The sequence below is a fragment of the Ammospiza caudacuta genome, chromosome Z, assembly GCF_027887145.1.
Source record: "Ammospiza caudacuta isolate bAmmCau1 chromosome Z, bAmmCau1.pri, whole genome shotgun sequence".
Classification (NCBI taxonomy): Eukaryota; Metazoa; Chordata; class Aves; order Passeriformes; family Passerellidae; genus Ammospiza; species Ammospiza caudacuta.
Window position 1 is genome coordinate 78,430,853 of NC_080632.1, and position 20,755 is coordinate 78,451,607.

Below are 20,755 nucleotides of genomic sequence, written 5' to 3' on the forward strand. Positions count from 1 at the left end.
ACTGCGTAAAGGCACAGTGAGTCACAAGCTGCCTGATTTGCTCTACTATTAATGGCACTGAATTGCCCTCTGATTTCAGCCATTTCTGACAGATTTGAGGTAGGACCAGTTCATGATTCATCAAAACATTTCAATTAACTGCTTTTCCAGTCAGGGGAAAAAAAAAGCCAGAAGAATTTGGCACAAGACAATTATTCTTCACTATTCACTTCTACTTCATTATAAGCTATCAGATGCAGAGCCTAGATGATGTTTGAGGTCAGGATTAACAACTTGTTGCCCTGGTTCGTGAACTGCACAGTCCATGATTTATTTTACTGTGAGGTGGCCTGGAGAGCTCCCTGGCTACCTCGAAGCTTTCCCCTCACTGTTATATTTCACTGCAAACTGATCATTCTCATAGCAAATGCATTGTTGTCTCAGTACTGCAAGAAGAGACAGATGACACAACGCTTTGCCAAGGGGAGCTCCACTGTCTGTGGTAAAGAACTCTCACTCCTCCAGAACACGAGCTCACACACAGCTCTCTGGGTACAACTGGCAAGACAGCTGCCCACATCTAACTTTGAGGTGCCCAGCCTCATTCTCAAGAAGCCAAACCCTGGTAGTAAGCATTCTAAGTTCCCTGTCATGCTAGAAAAGCTGTTGTCTTGTCAGCAACTGCTTCTAGGGAGCAAGGACTCCACATAACACATTACTGATGGTTAATGCTTAGGGACTGGCCTGCTTTGGCTCAAAAGCAAAGTCTGGGGAATTATCTGAGTGTGATATAAGTTCATTAGGAAGGTGCTGGTAGGTGTGTACTGCTGTTTCCCACACATAAATCACATGTCAGTTACTGAGTACTGCAGCATGTGGTATTAACTGCAAACCTGGCCAATGTGGTGAAGCACTGATAAGAGTGCTTAAATGAACCCACAATGGTGCTGCTGTTGCTGCTCAGTCAATGAATTTTAAGCATATCAGCTATCACTGATAGCAGGAAATGTACTTGGACTGCATGATAAATCTGGCTGGTATAGCAGAAAACAGGATTAGGCAGCTGGGTCACTGCCACATGTCATATCCACATCCATTTCTCTCAGAAGGCTTATGATCTCTATTCTGTGGGTATATGAGAGATAACTCAGAGGAAGAATGAAAAGTTCTCTGTGCAAAACATGGGCCAGTAGCCACACTGAGGTAGCTTCTGATCTCTGAGGAAATGTTTCAATTCCAGTAGAAATAATGTCTGGCATAGCTACAGTTCTGTGTCTGAGGCTAAATGTGTGATGCTGAAAAGTGAGGTGCAAAGAGGGAAAAGCTAATCCCATATTAAACTGCAGGGAAGAAATCAAGTCTCCGTTAATTTGCTGAAAATATTTGGGATTTGGCTTTTGAGAGAATCTGGGCCTCAAAGTCTCATCTGAACCCATTTAGAGCTGGAACCTCAAGTCCTCTGCTCATCTGAATGGTGGCATTTATACCAAAGCACTATCAACTTGAATTTAGGATGATCTTCTCATCCTTTCCTCATGCATGAAAAAGAACCCCTGGGCCTGAGAATTTGCAGTGATGAGCTTCCAAATTTTCCAGGAGATGGAATTAGTTCTTCTTTGGTTTCCGCACACACTGGTGAAGTGCGAGTGGCCAGAACTGGAAGGCTTTTCTGTAAGTGGTGTAGGTGGAGAGACATGACTCTTGCCTCCTAGAAAGCTAAAGATGTTAATCAATTCCTGTCTATAAAAGGCAGAGACCATATGAAATCATCAGGTCTGATCTGGCATATCAGCAGCTGAAGAATTATGCCCTGCTAACATATTTTAGCTTTAGCAAGTTATGGAGTTCATCTGCCTCCAGTTTGAAGCTGCTGATTTTTGGTCTGCCTCCCTCCACCAGCCCCTGGGAGCTCAGCAGCTCCAACTCCCCTTTAAGGACATGCACTGAATTTTCAGGCATCTCCCCACTTTCCTACAGGATTCAAGAGTAAGAAACATGGAGCACTGAATCCAAACAATAGCTGCCAACTTCTCAAACACTAGGGCAGCCTTACTATGGCATGCAGGATGCTAAAGAGGAGCAAACACTAGATATCACAAATCCTTTGAGTATATTTCTATGTAAGTCTTGGATGTTTCTAAGCTGTCCCGCAATTTGTTATTCAGGTGGTGAACTCAGGATTTAAAATGTGGGCTCACCCTTGCAAAGCATTAAGAGGAGAGTTTCCCGAAGCTTTAATTGTGAAGATTAGTTTTAAGCCAAAGGCATGAAAATTGTATGATGACAATATGCTGCTGCTCAGCAGCTAATTCCTTGGGTTCCTTAGGCAGTGCTTGTCTCTGATACTCAGCTCACATGCTTCCCTTGCAGAAAAAAGGTGTAGAAATGTTTTAAACTAGTCTTTCACACTACATGTAGACTCCAGCAGTGTGCAATGCAGTACAGCACCTTTTAATTTCACTGCCATGAGTTCATTACTCATGAAAAGCTAAGCAAAATTATGGACTGCAGGCTGAAGTCTGATGGAAAACCACAGAGGTGGGTAGAAAATGCAAGTCACATTAGGTTTTATTAGGTAAAGTATGAATAATTAAATAAATGGGGCCAAGTTCAGGCAAACACTACCACTGAATGTGTGTAGCCCATCCCAGCAGAGACCTAAATTATAATCTCTGCTCTGCTGCTGTATTGGAGATGGTTCAGAGAAATAAAAGGTTTCAAAAGATACCCAGGACTCACCCCCAGTTTCACAATTTTCATTACGCTTTTAATGCTATCTGCCACTTCATAAACACTGCCTTTCCAACACATGCCTTTGGGATGTCTGAGAATGCTCCTGAGTCATGATGAAACAGTTCTGATCCCATGAGATCAATACAACTCAGAAGGAAAAGAAAAGCATTTATCTTAATTCCTAAAATTTATTTAAGGTATTTTTCTCTGTGTATGCATATGTGTTTACTCTATAAATATTTGCCTCGACCCAAGGGAATCCCTCCAAAGAGAGTTTCCTAAAGCTCTGCTGCTGTCCTTACTGCTTCTGAGGAGTAATGTTCACAGACCACATGATGTTCACATTAAACTCAGAGATGCTGGGCAATTTTTGCCCTGTTTTGAGTACTACAGTTTAGAAAAGAATAAGAAAAGTGAGGGAAAAGGTACCATAACTCAATGGGGGCAGGGGGTGGAGGAGAGTGTAAAGAAAGGCACTATATCCAGGGCCCAATCCCAATAAATAGTATTGGGCAAGCACTTGTGTTCCATGTTATGCCACTACACTGCAGGGTGACCACAGGTGAGCCCTGTCCCTTCATTTCCATCACTGCAAAAGGGAATAAGTGACCTGAATTTCCCTAGGGGTGTGTTCTAGACCCACTGGCAAAGAACACCACATAGCAGCAGTATTTCAGAGCTTTCCAGAACTGTGCAGTGCTACAGCTACAGCTGCAGATGGAGATGGATCTGGGAACCAGAAGCAGATGAAGCCACAAGCACACAGTAACTGAAACCAGTCTGAAGGTCTGGCTGCACACATGGCACAAGGAACATACCTGCCACAGGAACAACAGAATATTTGGTACCTGGCTTTCAAGAACACCTTTGAGAACACAAGAAGTTGAACAGCTGAACACCAGGGCACACCACTATGGTAGTTTCTTACTCTCTCAAGGAAGTTTTTTTGCATAGAGCAGTCAGAATAATGTTTACTTTTGTGCAAGCTACTGTGTCATGGACAGATGACCATGGAATAAATCTGTCACAGAAATTAAGAACTGTCCTTCCTGAAGGAGGACAGAACCCACAGATGCATTTCCAGTCAGTTCTATCGTCAAAACTGTTGTCTCACCTATTGTTACCCAATTGTCAGGTTCAATCTGCAGCCAACAGACTATGCAAACTAGGACAAGACCTTGTTTACTCTAGCAAAACAGAGAACCTGGCAGTTTTTGAGTCAAGAAGCAATGTACTACACAGTCACCAAGTGGGAAACCCCCAGGGACAGCAGATAGTGCAGGCACCTAACACAACACAATTTATTTCTGGTGATCAGCGGCAGGCCTATGAAGTGCAATAAGCACCATTTGAAAAGAAAATGAAAAAAAAAACAACCAAAAAAACCCAGCTTCTCAGTGTGTTTGCCACATTTCTTCCTGTTTTACTCTTCACCCTCTGGGTTTCTCTCCCCTTCCAGTCTTTTGATTCCACAGTGGATTCATTATCCCTTTTTTACCTTACTTACACCTCCAGTGGAAGGTTTTAAAGGGTAGAATGCAGAGAAGAGATTTAGTCTAGGGACAGTAGCCAATAACCTCAAGAAACACCTTTTTACTCTCTTTATTTAATACAGTATCAAGGGATATTTTCAGTTTTAAATATAGGGAAACCCTCCTTAATGGCTACCACTACGGAAAATAGTAGCAAACTAATTCCTCAAGGGAAATTATATGCACAGGCATTAAACTTTTATAGGCCACTTTGCAAACATTTCATCACAAGTTTATTCTTTTCCAAAAATGAGTATTTAGCTACTGCTGCTATTACAGCAGGAAGCATATAATGCTAGTTCTTGATGCGGGACTCAGAAATTAGGATTATTGAGGTGACATGTGAAAGAATGACAGCAGTTTTCCTTGCCTCATGGGGTAAATCTATTTGTTGAGATTTTTGCCACTTCACAGAATTCTGCCACTGAGCACAAGCAAGATTTAGAAAAGCAATATAGGCAAAAACTGAGCTGTCCATCAGCAAAGCTGATGTTTCTCTTGGCGTACAGGTCATAGCACAGATTCTATCACAACACAACCAAAGAAAATGCACTAGAAAATAATTTTTCCTAACATCAGCATCAGCAGGCTTTTCTTCATCTTCCTGAATCTTGAAAAGCAATGAAAAAAGAAGAGAAAAGAAAAATATACATATATTACAGCAGAACAAAAACAGTGACCTGGAGGAGTAAAATATTATTTCTGTAAAAATTACCATCTCATAACAAATGGACACATCTGAATATCCCTCAAAACACAAGCAGAGAACTCATTTGCATGTCTGTAATGTATTACATACTGGACATTTCATGCTAAAGGCACTGCCCCACATTTATATGACATCTAAAATGATTCAATGCCCACAGTACAGAGACCTCCACCAGCCATGCCCATGTGAACACAATAGCCAATCTTTTCTTTCCTTTTCTATGCTATTCTGTACTCCAAAATATTTGCTCCTGCATTTGATGACAGATTTTGTCGGGAAGCCTTCAGTCATGGCTGTCTCCCCACACTCACAGTGCCAGGTGTCCCAAGGCTCTCCTCATGACTGCAGTCTTCAAACAACCCAGCAACAACAGTGCAGAGGAATGAGGATAACACCCAGACTCTGAGTTCTCTTACCTCTTTACCACCCATGGCTTCAAACATCTTCTCCAGCTGCACCCGCAGTTGTTGGATGTTGTTCATCAGGATGCAGGGCTGAAGGGACAAAAGCAGGTGACTGCTCAGGATGCCAACACACTGTCACCAGTGGGAGACTTTGTGCCTCAAAACCCTTTCCCAAGTACCACCAGATCTGAGAGTTACATAGGAGGCACTGCATGCAGAGATTTCAGCACTCACATGTATTTTAAAAAATAATTTTAAAAAAATAAATTTTTTTCCAGCTTGAAATGGTATGGTCAGTTCCCATTTTCAGAATACCCAGATGAAAAGACCTCTCTAAGTACCAGACCTACAGAGCAATCGTGCCCACTTTTGGGTTTTTTTAATCACACAGTGTGTGATTAAACTTCCACACAGTGTGGAAGGTAATTTCGAGGGGACCTGACAGTCTCCATGCCCTGCATATCATCTTCAGGACCTGTTTTTATTTTAGGTCCAAGCCAGAATTTGAACTTCAAAAGCATCCAGGTGATGATAAAAAACAACACTGAAAATATTTACACCATCACCACGGTCAGGTGCAGTGTGTGTCTGGTTTCATCAGGACAATTATATGATTCTTTGAGGGAAAAGGGAAGCTCAGCATAACTCACCAGTTTCTCCTTGGAACAGTAGGACTCAAAGCTCTTGGAGAGTATGTCAGCATACTGCATCAGCACTTTCCCAATAGTCTGTGAAGAAAAGACATGAGCACTGTTACTTGTCCTCTACCACTGCAGAAGAACTCCAGGAAGCAGAAAAAAAAAATCATACTCTCTTACAGCCCATTAAGAAAAGATAAACATCTGGATGCTGAGGGTATTACCTTTGCAAATCTCCTATTGTAGTGGGCAACAATGACAGGGTCTGGGCACTCCAGCTTCTTAATGATCTCAAAGCTCTGGTTGAGCTGGGTGAACACATCCACCACTGAGCAAGAGAACAGAGCGTGCTCGGATGTTTGCTGGAACTAAAAGAGAAATACAGAGAATCATTGTCAAATGGAAAGATCTAAAATAAACCCACCCATGGGTGTTTCCATCATCTGCCACACTGAAGGCACAGTAACTTTACCAAAACCTACATCTTCCTCAGAATTAGTAAAAAACTCTTAAGAAGACCTAGAGGAGATAAATAGCCTATTTTGGTTGGATTATAAATTTACTGTCCTTCACTAACTATGATCGTGACAAGCACCAGGGAAATGTATGAGGATGTTGAGGTCCTTAATGCAATGCATGGTTTGCCTGCCAGTTAATGAGGAAAGAAGGAGAGAGTAAAGAGCTATTTTAATTTTTTTTTTTTAGATTTAGCTATTAAACAGAATGTTGCATGAGTATCACAGACTACAGTACCAACAGTCACTGAATAACAGGAAAGCTCTTCTCTGCATTGGCAATACTCAGCAAATTAAGAGTAAGATTGGTCTGTCAGTGGATTAAGGTCACATTCTCACTGCATGACTAAGTACCTGCTAAGTGCCTCAATTTTCAATTTCAATTACTTCTTCCTAACAGAGAGAGCTGAGAGAGCACCAAACCACTGGCTGATAGATTAACAGCAGCAGAACAGACAGAAATGAATGATATGCACCTTGCTATTAAAAAGTTCTCTGTGACCTGTAAAGTGCTAAAATAAATGAGTTTCCCTGTTGTCTAGGTAGCAAAAAGGACCACATCCTCCATTTATAAGACAGCTGAATTTATAGTGTTTTATTTGGTTCTGTGCACTGTATGATGTAGCACCAAGTAGTGACCTACATACCCCATCTTTTTTATCTCTCTCCAGAGCACCGTGCAGGAAATCTAAGGAAACTTCTTCATTTTCATCCAGCCACTGCATCACAAACTGCTCAAACCACCTGCAGTGGAGCAAAGACAGCAAGTTACAGCAGGAAGAGGAGCACCCAAGCCCAGCAAGGCTTGTGAAAGCTGCTGTCTGAATGCTGCTGCCCATGTGTGCAGTCCAAATTCCCAAATATATTTGCACCTCTACACAAGTTAACAGGGCCTGTTACCATCACTTGAGCTGTTCTTGTCCTTCTTCCTGTCTGTTCTCTTCTTGATACCTTCCCTTTTAATTTTGCTTCACCTCAAAGCACTTTGTCATGTTTTTCCCTTCCATCCACGTTCCAGACAGCACAAGGAAGACCTCCAGACCCACAGGCACCTGTCCTGCTGCTCACTTGGGTGTACCAAACAGGCAGTGTGAAAATAGGCAAGCTGAGAAGCAGCTTCAGTGATGGGATCCGACAGCTGGTCGCTCTGTCCTCGGCTCCAAGGGACACACAGAGTACAAAAGGATGTGTGTGTGTTTTTGTTGCCTGTGTTTAAGCAGTAACACAGCACTTACAGCCTTATTTATATGTCTGTCTAGAGGTTGTTGCATGCAAGTGCCAACACAGCACAGCTGAAGCAAATCTTCATTTCAAATATTACTAAACAGCATTCACAAACAAGAGAAAGAAGTGTTCACGTGTAATTCAGTCCAAACAAAAGATTATTATATGAGCTTTACAGAGTACAGCCTTCCCTACACAGGCAGCTGTGTTCATAGAGATTGTGCTAATTGTGGGCTGAGTTTGCAAAGAACATGAAAGCATGTGCCAGACATGAGAGGGAGATCAAGAGCAAATTCACAGGCAGAGCATACTAGATAGCCTTAAATAATCTCTACACTTTGAAATATAAAGCACATCAATGCTAATATTGGAAATTGTAACTGACACTGTTAAAATGCCAACAGCAACCTTTCTATGTAGACTTATTTATTATAGACAGCAACAGTGGAACAATGTCACAGACATATGGACTTCCTGTATTCTGGAAGAATTCCTTTTGAATGGCACTTCAGGCTCCTAAAAGTCAGCATATGTTGAAGTCTGCTGCAAGTTTCTCAAGCTTTCAACGTTTTCTTTTAAACTGCAATTGTGTATTTTAAACAGCTTAAGCCTTACAAAGGAACTCAGGCGCTTCACAAGGAAGCAACTATACATCTTCCACCTGTTTCACAGCTCCCAGGCTGTGAGCTGCTGACTGCTTCACATGTCACAGGTCAACGTGCAAGGAAGATTACTTGCTTGTGCCATAAGCCACAGTTTTCACTCTGAGAAGGAGAGCAACTTCCTGATTATCATTCATCCTTAGTTATTGCACCACATTCACAAGAAAGAGCCATTTGCTGTTGAGAACACTGCCCATTTTTATGGATAGCATATGTTGCTACACAAAATCAAGTGCCTAGGTATACCTAACTGTCTTGCCAAATCGTCTAAGCAAAGGTGGTAGAGAAAACTGTACTGTTGGGTGGGTAGGAGTGGTGTATTTGCTTCCCCCTCTAATAAAAGGAATCATTACCTTCAGGAAGATGTTTATTATGAATGTTGAATGAACCACTTAGATCAGGAAATTCTGTAAGTACATCTGCAAAACCAGCCTCAATTTTGTCCTCTGGCTGACACAAAATCCTAAGAGATGCAAATAATTTTCAAATACTTCCAGTCTATGTCTACATTCAGGGCCAAACTATGCTTTGAGCTGTAACACAGACCTAGAACTATCTTTGGCCAAATACCTCTTTTACTATCAGCTTGGGCTGCTGAGCAAGTCAGGGGACTCCGAGGACTGTGAAGGCAACATACCCAGAACAATATGCAAAATTATCTAGCACAGAAATGAATAAAAATAACCTGATTTCATGCAGAAATAGCTTTGAAATGTTGTTATATGGCAAATATCCTCCTTTCTCTGCTTCATCTATTGGTCAGGAAGCAAACACTGAAATGACTCACCCACCAGCACACACAGCAGTGGCTCAAGGTGCTGCTTCAGAGACATTCTGTGCTCACAGGGGTCAGCACAGCCTGGCTCCAGATGGCACAGTCAAACACTCAAACAAGGTCTGCACATAATACACTTCAGTCTTGCCTGCTGGGAAAGGCAGCAGCACTTCAGGATTAAATGCAAGTTCATCTTTCCTGGCTGCACAACAGTGAGGTAACACAAAAGGCTACCATTTCAGCTTGGCCATGAGCCTGGCTCCCTCATGGTCACACACTGCAGGTGAATTAATCTTGCTCATTTGCTGTGAGTATCTAAGGAACAATCTCTGTGCCTCAGCAAAAATGGAGGCAAGAAGGCAGGTAGGGTTCCTATGAGCAAAATAATAAATACTGTGTTTGGTGAAGAGAGCCAGAATAAGTGAACAGGATCTCAAAGGAAGGAATATCTTCCCCCACCAGAGAGGAGGCAGTCTCCAGTAGATCCACAATGCTACCTGCACACTAGGATCAGTATTTAAACAAAGCACGTATTTACACACTTAAAAAGCTGGGGTTTTTCAGGAAAACTTCACAGCTTTTAGCTGGCAGACAGGAAATTTTGAAGATACACTCCTAGTTATATAGCTACGTCCATTTCAGAAAATGCTTCTGAGCTTCTGAAAATAAAGGGAGTATAAAAACTTCAATTTCAATACTTTGCACCCTGCACTTAGTTCAATCATATCTCAAGGCTACCAGGAACATGGTGTCTCAGAGTTTATAAACTGGAAAAGTGAATTTGTGGATGGCCTTTTGCCTTACAAGTAGACAGACAGCAATGCCTTGTAAAGGCTGATCTAGAACAGAGGCTGGATGGAGTTAAAGAATAAAGTAGGTATTTATTAAAAGGCCTCAATGGATACACCTTGGGCAGCGCAAGAGCCCAGCCAGGCTACACCCAAGATGAACCCAAAATGGTCATAAAATGAAAGACCAGTCACAAGGTCTCTCACTTTTAGAAGTTCTGGTCCATTAGCATATTGGAGTTAATTGTCCAGTTATAGCTTTAGGTTATGAAGTCCCATGCTTCTTTTTTTTTTTTCTCTTCATTCTGCCATTGTTTGTGCTCTGGGGCCTGAGATTTGGATCATTTGTCCTTGGTCCCCAGCAAGAAAAGGAATTGTTTGGTCTCCATACTCTGTGAAGAGAGCTTACTATCCCCTAATATGAACCTCAGATCTACATACTAAAGCAGTACAGAATCTGAAAATATAAAAGCTAAAACCTGAGGCATCAACAGCCTAACCATTGTCTGGAGAGCAGCAATTTAGTTTCATCTAAGGAGTTTACCAGTATGCAAACCTGATGTGTGGACTCCTTTGTTTAGGGAAGTTCTGTGGCTAAAAATAATTGTGATGAAGCAAATCAAAGGACAGTTCATATCAGGGGGATACTTTGTGAGAGGTGAAGGTTACAGTTGAGATAAACATCACCTATGTCTGACAATGTGGCTATTGTACTGAAACAGGAGGTGAAGTAACAAAGCCAGTGGCTGCAAATGCACATGAGCACTGAAGCTCTACCACAAAGGCCAGCAGAGCAGAACAGACTGCAGAACAAAACCGAGCATCATTATCCTGATTACACAGGAGAAAAAGAGAGATTAAGAATATCTGATGGCTTGCATGAGACTGCCCTGACTCAGAGGCACAGCAAAGAGAAAGGGGCTTCTGAGACTGCCACTCTAGCATCCTGCTCAGCGAGCAGCTTATGTCTCTTGCTGACCTGATTTCTTAATCAGGCCCACAGCCCACACTGAGCAATTATGCCCAACTGCCTCAAGTCTGATTAGCATGCAGCTAGCACCAGGCTTGAGGGACTGCATGCACAACAGCATGGCAAGAGAATTCAAAGTGCCAAACGGGAAACACAGTCCAGGAATAATGTGTTTGTTAAGAGGGGTAAAGTGCTGCATTTAGACAGCACAGAACAGTCATGTACGGGGTGGGAAGAGCAGTGTTGTGGGGCACAATGCTGAGGGTGCCAGTGGCCCACTGGGAGCACCACTAGCCAGCAATATCTCTCAATAAAAGAAAATAAAAAAGGTTGCTTTCAACACAGCACATGACACATGAAAGCAACAGCACTGCCTGCAAGGCAATGCATGGCAAGGTCTAGATGAAACATCAATATTTAAGGCCAGCTGTTACGTTCAGACACAAATTGTCCTGAAAGGGTGAGTAAGCCCCACTTAGAAGGAAAGCTAGGAACAAACAAGAACCAGCAGAAGACCATAAAGAAGCATGAGAATAGCATTTTACTACTGTAAAGCAGAACAATTTATTCTCTATGTGCAGCCTATATACAGGCTATAACAAGTTCAAACTGAAGCAAGAAAGATTTGGAGGGGGTGAAAAGGAGAGTGTATGTTAAATCCTTAAACCCAGTGAAGGAGTAACAGTGAAGCACAGGATAAAAGGAATTGTGAAGCAAACATCACTGAAAGCTTCTGAAAACCAGATAAAACACTGCTAAGACCCAGGATACCTGCTGTTGCTTGAGGCAGGGGTGGGACTCTAGCTACACCATTTTCCCCAAGTTGTTCAGACAACCTTCTGGTCTCATACACCTTCTCACAACCTTTTGGTCTCATACAACTTCTCCAGGTCTGAAATCTATTGTTGCTCTTTTAAAGTTAGAAGCTGCAAACAACTGCTTAGAGCTCAAGAGCAACAGCTTATCTGAAGCTTCCAACTAAGCCACCCAGTCTTACTAAGAAAAATATTATCTTTACTTACAAATCCTGTTGTGTGTGTACATACGACATCCATGTACAGTATATATTCATAAAGCATATGGGTAAGCACACATCTTCTATTCAAGAACTGCCCAAACTGCAGGCACAGAGTAGCGTGAAGTCTGTCCATGCCATTGCTGAGCTTTGGAAATGTTGGGAGATATTGTACAATAATGGATTGAGCTGGGTGAGGGGCAGTGGCACAGAACACCACAGGGGAAAAACATGCACACAAACACAGAAAACTGAGAGGTAAGAAACGATGTATCTTGAAGGCAGCTGCAGGAGATCCAAATGGCCACCCTACCGCCAAGGTAACAAAAGGAAATAGATAGTGGGGATTTACTACAGGAGACTTAAAACACTCACGCTGGATATTCAGGCACTTTTCCCTTGAAGGCAGGCAAATCACGAACGTATTCATTGTACAGCCACTTCACTTTGAAGTGTAAATTCATATAGTCCGCACTTTTGCACAGTCTGTGTTTCTCATGCTCTGTAAGGAAGGGGAAAAAAAGCAGTTAGGTCTGAATTCACCACTGTAACCACACCAGGCATGGGAGGGACTCATGAAGCAGGTCTGCAGAATGCAAGAGTGTTGAGGATGAAGCACCTATAGAGCTACAAAATCTTCACAACACAGGGTTTTTGCAGCAGGCAGGAGTTCTTGGAGGTTGGGACTATTGGGGCTCTAGAGATTTTTCTGTATCTCTAATTAATACTTCCATTTGTTGAACATTTTTTGTTGTCAAAGCAATAAAAACAGAGCAATGTCTCATGGCCTTTTCATTTAACATATCACAGTTGAGACTCCATCTTTGCAGGGGAAAAATCAAGGCGAGCAAATCTGTTCATTCTTGGATATAAACAAAGGCAATAGCAGCATGTTACATTACATTCCCAATGAGACAACAGTAGAAAGCACCAAGAGTTTGACAGTGTGACTCAAACAAGATCAAATGAGCTACACAGGAACTGCAGCCTTCCCTGCTCCCGCTTGGAGAAATTAATATTTCTCTTCCACAAAGCAGGGTCTGCTGCTGAGCTTGTTCCTCCTGCCAGGTTTCCTTATGTTTTTGTACCCAGGAAATGCTGGGAAAATGCAGTTTCTCCCTGTATAATGCCCGTACCTCCACAACACAACCCTTCCCACACACCTACACCACTAAAGCACTGGCCCTACGTTTCTGCAGAGATCATCTCCACAGACCACCGTTCCCCTTCCTTATCAGGAGAAATGTAGGGTCCACGTCTTTACTCTCAAGGCTCTTCACAGCCTACGTCCACACTACCATCTTTCAGTAATTGACTCCCACCTCTGATCAGCCAACAATTATGTATTTAAAATACTTACTAAATTCTCCCAAAATCAGCTCAATGCTTTCTCCCAAGCTACCTCTCATTGCTTACACAGGCAGATCCTTTTACTTGCACTGCTTTTCTTCCAAATCTTCCTTGAAGAGATTAAAATTAATTCCTTTTTCATGATATGAGGACTCAGCAGCTGACTTTTCCCTGCACTGTGACCCTGCATCATCAGGTGATCAATTCTGCACTGCTGCTCCCCTGTGCCTCCTGTTTGCATCCATCTCTTTCTTCTGCCAAGTTTCACAGCAGGAATACATTTTGTGCCAAGCTTCTTTGTTCACTCTAGCACCATAGCAAGCTGCTAGTCCATGACTACAATGTGAGATATTACACTAAAACATACATGATTTTGGCTTAGCCTCAGGTTTTTACCCCAGTATTTCACTTTAGACTCTTCTTTTGACCTTTAACGTGTAAACCTCATCAATGATGTAACTTTCCAAGGGCATCACTGCTCACATGCAGACAGGTTTCAGCTATGTTAAAAAGACTGAGTATTTTTCTTAACTCTGAATGGCTTATTAACTGATAGGCATGCCTATCTTGCAACATTATCTATTTTCAGGTAAATGTGAATTCTTGCAACTAATTCAAAACATTGAGAAACTTCCACATCTCTCGTGAACCTTCATCAACATGACAAGAATAAAGTCCAAATCAAGTGTGAATTACCTAACTGAAGACACAAAATCCAGAGAAATGTTCATGCCAATATTTCCATAAACTTTTGTCAACTATCAAGCAGTTGAATGTTCCAGTGGTTTGTTTGCAAGCTTTTGTAGGAGCGTAATACACATTTTCCCCTAGCTCACATCACAGATCCACACAGATACAATCTCAAAAAAAAAAAAAAAAAGAAAAAAAAAAGAAAAAGAATAAAAGAAAGAAAGAGAAACCCAATCTTTGTTTTGAAGAGATTAAAATGCCTAATATCTGAGACATAATCCTCAGGACTGATGGTTCAATGGACAAATTACATGTACTATGGTCCATTTCACTCCACAGGGAACTGTGTGAAGTCCATTCCTGTTTTATATTAATAACCTCATATCTTTCTTGAGCACTAAGAAAGCAGAAGTATACTCAGCATCTGAACTGCTGACCCTCTGCTATACTTCGAGCAATGGTAGAAGAAAATGAGAACTCCCTCTGCAGAACTAAAACTGGAAACAAACAGAGCAATAACTGTGCCTGCTCTGCTCCCTGTGAGTGAGGAAACTGATGGACAATTTTAACTTCATTAACTCGGATGTGTGCTGCTGCCAGCTGCTGCTCCCGCACATGGAAAGTGCTGTTCCTGCTGAGGAAAGGTCTGACTTGTATGTAAAAAGGACTTAAATCAGATTTAGTTCCTCAAAATTAAACAATGCAATAAAAGCAAGCAATTCAAGCTTCTTCCTGTTTTCTAGGACATCTAAAACACTTCTAAGCTGCAGAAGAAGAAGATGCAAAGCAGTCACAGAAGCATAAACCCAAGTACAGCTGCTAGGACTACCTGGCTATCTAGGCACTAAAGGAGACACTTGACACTAAGAGATAAATCACAGGAAACTAAAATAAAGGAGAGGTCTTACCACCATAGAAGAGAACTTTACGTATTCGAAAGAAAGGAGGGGCTTGTGACAGAGAGAAGACAAGAATGAATAGCTCAAACGTTCTGGAGGACAACGAAAGCCAACAAAGACCCAACCTCCCCCATCCCCAGCTTGCATCATCTCCCCTTCCCCTTTCAATGGACCTCACACAGTTTTGATCAGTTGCTTCCTTTGTAAGTGGAAATGTTTAAGACCACCTGAAGGTGACATCGAAACACATCAGTCAGAGGCACACATTGAAAACTCATTTTAGAAGAAGTAAAGTGAAGATCATGGCAGCCATCAGTCTTAGAACATTTCTGTTCTGTTCTATAACCTGCTGGCTTTAAAAGAGCTTAGCAGCAGCAGCAGCAGAACAGGACACAGATACCGTGCAGCAACTGCTGTGTTTTAACCTGAAAAGACCACAGAGTTCTGTAAGTCTCCCACACTTCCTTAGCAGATTTCAGCTAGAAACAGCCTTCTCCAGAGAAAAGCTTTTGGAGTAACCAAGGCCATATTATTGAGGCATTAATAGGGAACTCATGCCTAGTAGCACACTTTCTAGTATTATGTCCACTTCTCCTTTTCAGGCAGAGAACAGGACTTCTACCTACACACTCCTCAATCACAGATTGCTTTTTTTCTTGATTGTTAGCCTATTTTTTATGGGTTAACATCCAGCAAATAATGCGAAATTTCTGTACAGAAACTCTAATAGGTATCAGGGCTGTTGAAGTGTCAACACTTTAGATAGCTGGCATCTGTGTGTGCCTCTGATCCCTTTCTCCTTATTAGAAGTGAGAAAGTGGCAGAATGATTTATTTCAATCCTGCCTGCCAAGTCTACTCAGTCTCTTTTCCTATCAGAGATGTTTCCAATTTGCAGCTCTCCTAATACTAATGTGTCCAAACTAAGATGAAATGTTGCTGTCAAGAATGACGTTGATTTTCTATTACTATCTTTTAAGGTGTTCTAGCAAAGAGCAGAAGCCTCTTTGCTTGGGGTGTTTGTGATTTCTGGGTGCCAGAGGTTTCAGGGAGGTCAACGAGAAAACTACTAACTACAGATAGTGCGCTAACAGAGAGGATATCCAGCTGCTTGAGCACTGGTCAGTGTCCCAGGGGTGGAGCCAACTGTACAGCTTGGAAAATCATCCTCTACCCTACAGTGACTCCAGGGTGACATGAGCCTGCCAAGCAAGTCTGGGACATGTGTATCTAACCTGTTTTACTCTTGGGCTGATGGGGAACAAGGCACACTTCTTAAAGACCCAGCAAACAGGGAAATGCTGTGCATGGTGCCTTGAGTAGTCACTGCTTTGGGGGAGAGAGAAAACAAATGGGGTAGATCCTGGAGATTCTGCTGTGCCTCAGACACTGAGGCTCCTTTGGACAGCCAAAGGCAAAATATCCAGCAGTCAAGCACACTGCTGCCATGCCTACTGCTACCAGCTGCTGATTTATACAGAGAATAGGTGTTTCATTTTTATGATTCAAAATTTTACATAATAGCAATCTGACGCTCCAGAAGGTGCCAAAAGGACACACTGCTGCAGCATCCACAGGCTGGCACGAACTCCGGGTCTGAATCCCTCCACATTCTAGGTATAAATTAGGATTTATACATTGTCCTGCACAGGCCGCATGGTGTATCTGGGGGTAAGCTCCAGCTACTGGAGAGCAGTGTGGAAGCAACAGGCTGGATGCAGGGAGGCAGGCTGGGAGGGAGGGAGCAGTTTCACGCAGCCAGGTCTGAACTCCTTCTCCTCCAGAGTCTCCTTACAGCACATGCCCTCCATTTCTACAGCAGCAGTATGGTCTTTCAAGTCTTCTTTGCAAGTCTGTTTATTGCTGGCATAAAAACTACAGAACTCTAGAGCTAGTGTTACATACTACATCCAAAGTGCTAAAACTATGGGTAACAAATAAAAGTCTTTGTCTACTCACAGCTACAAGCTCCATCCAGGAGCATGAACTTACCACTTGGTGAGGTGAATGAGCTCATGTTATCCAGAACTTAGGAATAGAACATAAGGGAAAACACCATGAAGAAAATTAGGGGCAAGTAGTGTACTCTGTGCTTATGTGCACATATCCCCAAAAAATAGATTATTAGCTTTTATTGCACAGCTCCTGATCTCAAAGCAGACAAGAAATGTACCCAGGGATTATGCCACAAATTGGGAAAAGGAATATGAAACTCTTGGTGCAGGTTAACTGGTAGGAAAACCAGCAGCTGAACCTGAGAAATGACAGAGCCAAGAGCTGAGGCTGGCAAATCTAATTATCATCCTACACATCATTTAATCAGTTTCCTTTAATCCCTTTTCCCCTAGTTTAAAAAAATGCAGCAAGCTAATGCAATCATCTGTATTTAAAATGTATGTAGTAAGGCCTGTAATTGAATTATTGTAGAGCTTGTTCTAAAGGTTATCTTCACAAGTTTCTGGAGAGCAGAGCAGTGTGAGGAATCACACTTGCCTCAAATAGAATTCTGCACCCTAAGCATTTCTTGAATATATATTTGGAAGAGACACATCCTAACACAGACTCTATCACTGTTCAACCCTCCTGCAGAACTTGAACAGTTAGACTACAAATAAATTACCAAGCAGTTTTTAGATTTTTGTTCAAAATGCAAAATCCCTGTCCACCAGCTGCATTTGTATCTACTTCTGTCACCAAGAAATATTCTGAAGAGGGATGCTCTTTTCAACAAGCATTTACTATGCACCGAGGAACTCATTGGTGATACCAATGCTTGTCTTAAGAAGCTCACAAGTGACCAGAAGGAGATCAGGAAAAGGTAAAATAAGCCCAGAGTCATCAGTGGGGACATGGTATGAGACATGAAAAGAGAAAACTTGGGAGACCAAGCTAATCTGGGCACTGGCAACCAAATAAAGAAAAAAAAAAAATAATGTCCCCTTTGACAGTCATACAGCTGCACTTCGGATGCAACAGGGAAAGGGATTCTTAGGAAGGTGAACAACAAGATCTGGAGACATGCAATTGCAATTCTCACTGCTGCAGACAAAGGAGGAAGATAGGGCACTTTTAACATGTATGAGAGGAAATTGCATTATAAATTCCTGAAGAAGAGCACACAGGAGTAGAAAGAACCATAGAGTGGCTTGGGTTGGAAGGGACTGTAAAGATAATGTCATTCCAACCCCCTGCCACAGGCAGGGACAATTTCCACTAGACCAGGTTGCTCCAAGCCCCATGCAACCTGGCCTTGAACACAGCCAGGAATGGGGCAAAACCAGCTTCTCTGGGCAACCTGTGCCAGTGCCTTACCACCCTCACAGGGAAGAACTTCTTCCTAATACCTAATTTCAATCTATTCTCCTTCAGTTTGAAGCCATTCCCCCTTGTCCTGTCACTATACACTCCTGTAAAAAGCCCCTCTCCGTTGTTCTTGTAGGCTCCTTTCAGGTACCCCAGGTAGGTCATCACCCCAAAGGCTGAACAATTGCAATTCTCACAGTCTTTCTTCATAGGAAAGGTGCTCCATCCCTCCTAGATAAATAAGGACAAAATTGAAAGGGGAGCTAAAATGGTTTGCAGGAGCAAATGGTTTCTAGGGAAAAAGACCATGAAATGATCACCATTGCCTTATCTCTAACACATGAGCAAGCAGTGACAGTCACTATAGAAGAGACTCTTCAACACAGTTAGTAGGTCACAGTCCTTCTTCCCAGTCTCTGTTCTTACATGAGCTTGACCTCACAAGACAAAGGCACTGTGGGGTACAAGGATATATAAAATGTTCCTAACACAGAATTGAGAACATTTCATCCAGCCCTGCAGCATGTCAGATTCAAGCCTTCACCTGGCAAAGAGTGTTCCCCTACAGCACAGTCTCCACATCTGTTGCAGTGACAGAGATTAATAAAATAAATGGAGTCAATCTTTTCACCTACAGAGCAACCCCACAGACTTGTTTCCAAAGAACAAAATGCAGGCAGCTGTCTTACTGGCGGCATTTTTTCCCAAGCAATCTGAAGAGTCTAATTGGCTGTCACTCCTGTAAGTGAGTTCAGGTCACAGTGGGGACAAGTGGATTGAGCAAAATTTTGTAAGTGGTCAAAAGTAGTAGCTTGACTTCAGTTTGGAATATAAATACAGCTAGCACACTGCAGACAGCCCTGGCACTTCTGTTTTATCACAGTCTCACCTTACGAACGATCATAAAGCCCAACCCTGCAGGAACAGTGGGAGCTGGATGCTCTCTGAAACTTGTGAAAAGTTGGTGAGATTGTGAAAATCAACATATAGAACTAAAGTCAAGTTCAGAAACCAACCATCAGAAGAGTACTGCAAGAAGAAGAATTCCTTTGTGGACATTTGCTGGGTTTTGCATGCCTAACTCATTTTCAGAAACAGTAAAATTTTCTCCTTACTTGCAGATGGAATTATTGCAAAGACTAATTGGAAATGAAGATGTCTGCAGCAGGAATTATTATAACAGCATCTTTCTGCCAATGGCTTAGACAACTTGTGCTGTATTATCCAGGGAACCAGAGCCATGGCACAACTCAGAGTGCACCAACTTCTCCAACCCTTTCTACCACAGCACAATGGAAGATGAAGCTGCTGCTGGCTGCTCATCCAAGCCATCGTAACTTCTAGGCCAAAGGGAACTTCTGATTTCAAACCAGCTGGAATGTCATTGAACAGCTTGCAACACAGCCTGACATGGAGGTCTACAGCTTATGCAGATCTCAGCCTCAGTTCTGACCATAAACCAGCTGTGCACCAACAAACAAACCACTAAAAATCCCCACTCCCATCAGCAATGCTACTCACAAGCTTAAGCCTCATTTTCACCAAATTGATGGAGAACAAGAGACCAGCAACAAGTCAGCTAACAGCAGTGAGACATTCTCTTACCTTCCATGGCATATTTCATATCCTGGGCAAAAAGACTCCACATCACCTCTGCGCTGATCTTCCCAACTGCAAGCTCCTGAGGAAACCTGAGGGGATATTTGGAAAAGGCTTTGGCATATGTCAAAGCAAAGGGCTCTTCCTTATTTCGCTCTGAGCTATGCTACAAGCTAAAAAGCTCAACTTTACAGATGCTTCTTTCACCCTAATGGACCAGGTGAAAATCAGAGATCATGGACTAGACTCTGTGGTACACATAAAAAATTTATTTAACTCAGAAAGACAAGTCGTGCATATCTTTCCTAGAAGAGGTGCACACAGTTATTCTGGGAATGTGATCTCTATGCCCTTGGCACCTTTTTCCCCTTCCTTGTCCATTTTTTTTTCTTTCTCCTTTTTGAAAGGAGAAAGAAAAGTTACTAGGCTGAGAGGTGACTGCTAATCATGTTAGATCAATGATGATTAGGGCACAATCCAGGTCTCTGTGTGTAATACCTTGTAGGATCTCTGTCTCTCTCTGCCCTGTGGGACTGTAGGAGAGGTATCCACCAGCTGAACAGACCCATTTCAGGGTCCTTTCCAGTGCTATGCAAACTCCACCCAGTGCAATCTCCCAGTGCTGCACTGAACACCACGTTCCTAAGCCACAGTGTAAGGCACCACAGCACTACTGTGTGCATTAATGTGCACCCCAGAACTGCTCAACATCAGAAAAAACCAAAAGAGCTCTCACCCCATTTTCAGGTGCCTCCCTGAGTTCAGGATTGTAATAATCAGGGTGTTTGTGCTCGAACGCCATCGTAACTGAACCTTTTGAAACTCTTCCATCCCAATCAAAAAGTTATTTATATAGACAGAGACAGATAAGACAGAAAGACAGACAGACAAGATAAGTACTTCTATAAATGCACAAGTGACAGAAGAGATAGAAAGCAGTTTAACAAATAAAGCAGAGCAGACACAGACTA

The 20,755-nt window shown here is 42.3% G+C and overlaps 1 protein-coding gene across 1 annotated transcript in view; it reads right to left on the reverse strand.

Moving 5' to 3' along the window:
- UNC13B (unc-13 homolog B) overlaps positions 1-20,755 on the reverse strand; it is a 206,681-nt gene that overhangs the window by 28,754 nt on the left and 157,172 nt on the right. The window contains exons 25-30 of the mRNA XM_058824327.1: positions 19,791-19,876; positions 12,320-12,446; positions 7,158-7,254; positions 6,220-6,363; positions 6,008-6,085; positions 5,370-5,447 (exon numbers count right to left, since the gene is read on the reverse strand). Coding sequence (XP_058680310.1) covers positions 5,370-5,447; positions 6,008-6,085; positions 6,220-6,363; positions 7,158-7,254; positions 12,320-12,446; positions 19,791-19,876 — 610 coding nt within the window. The remainder of the gene's footprint in view (positions 1-5,369; positions 5,448-6,007; positions 6,086-6,219; positions 6,364-7,157; positions 7,255-12,319; positions 12,447-19,790; positions 19,877-20,755) is intronic.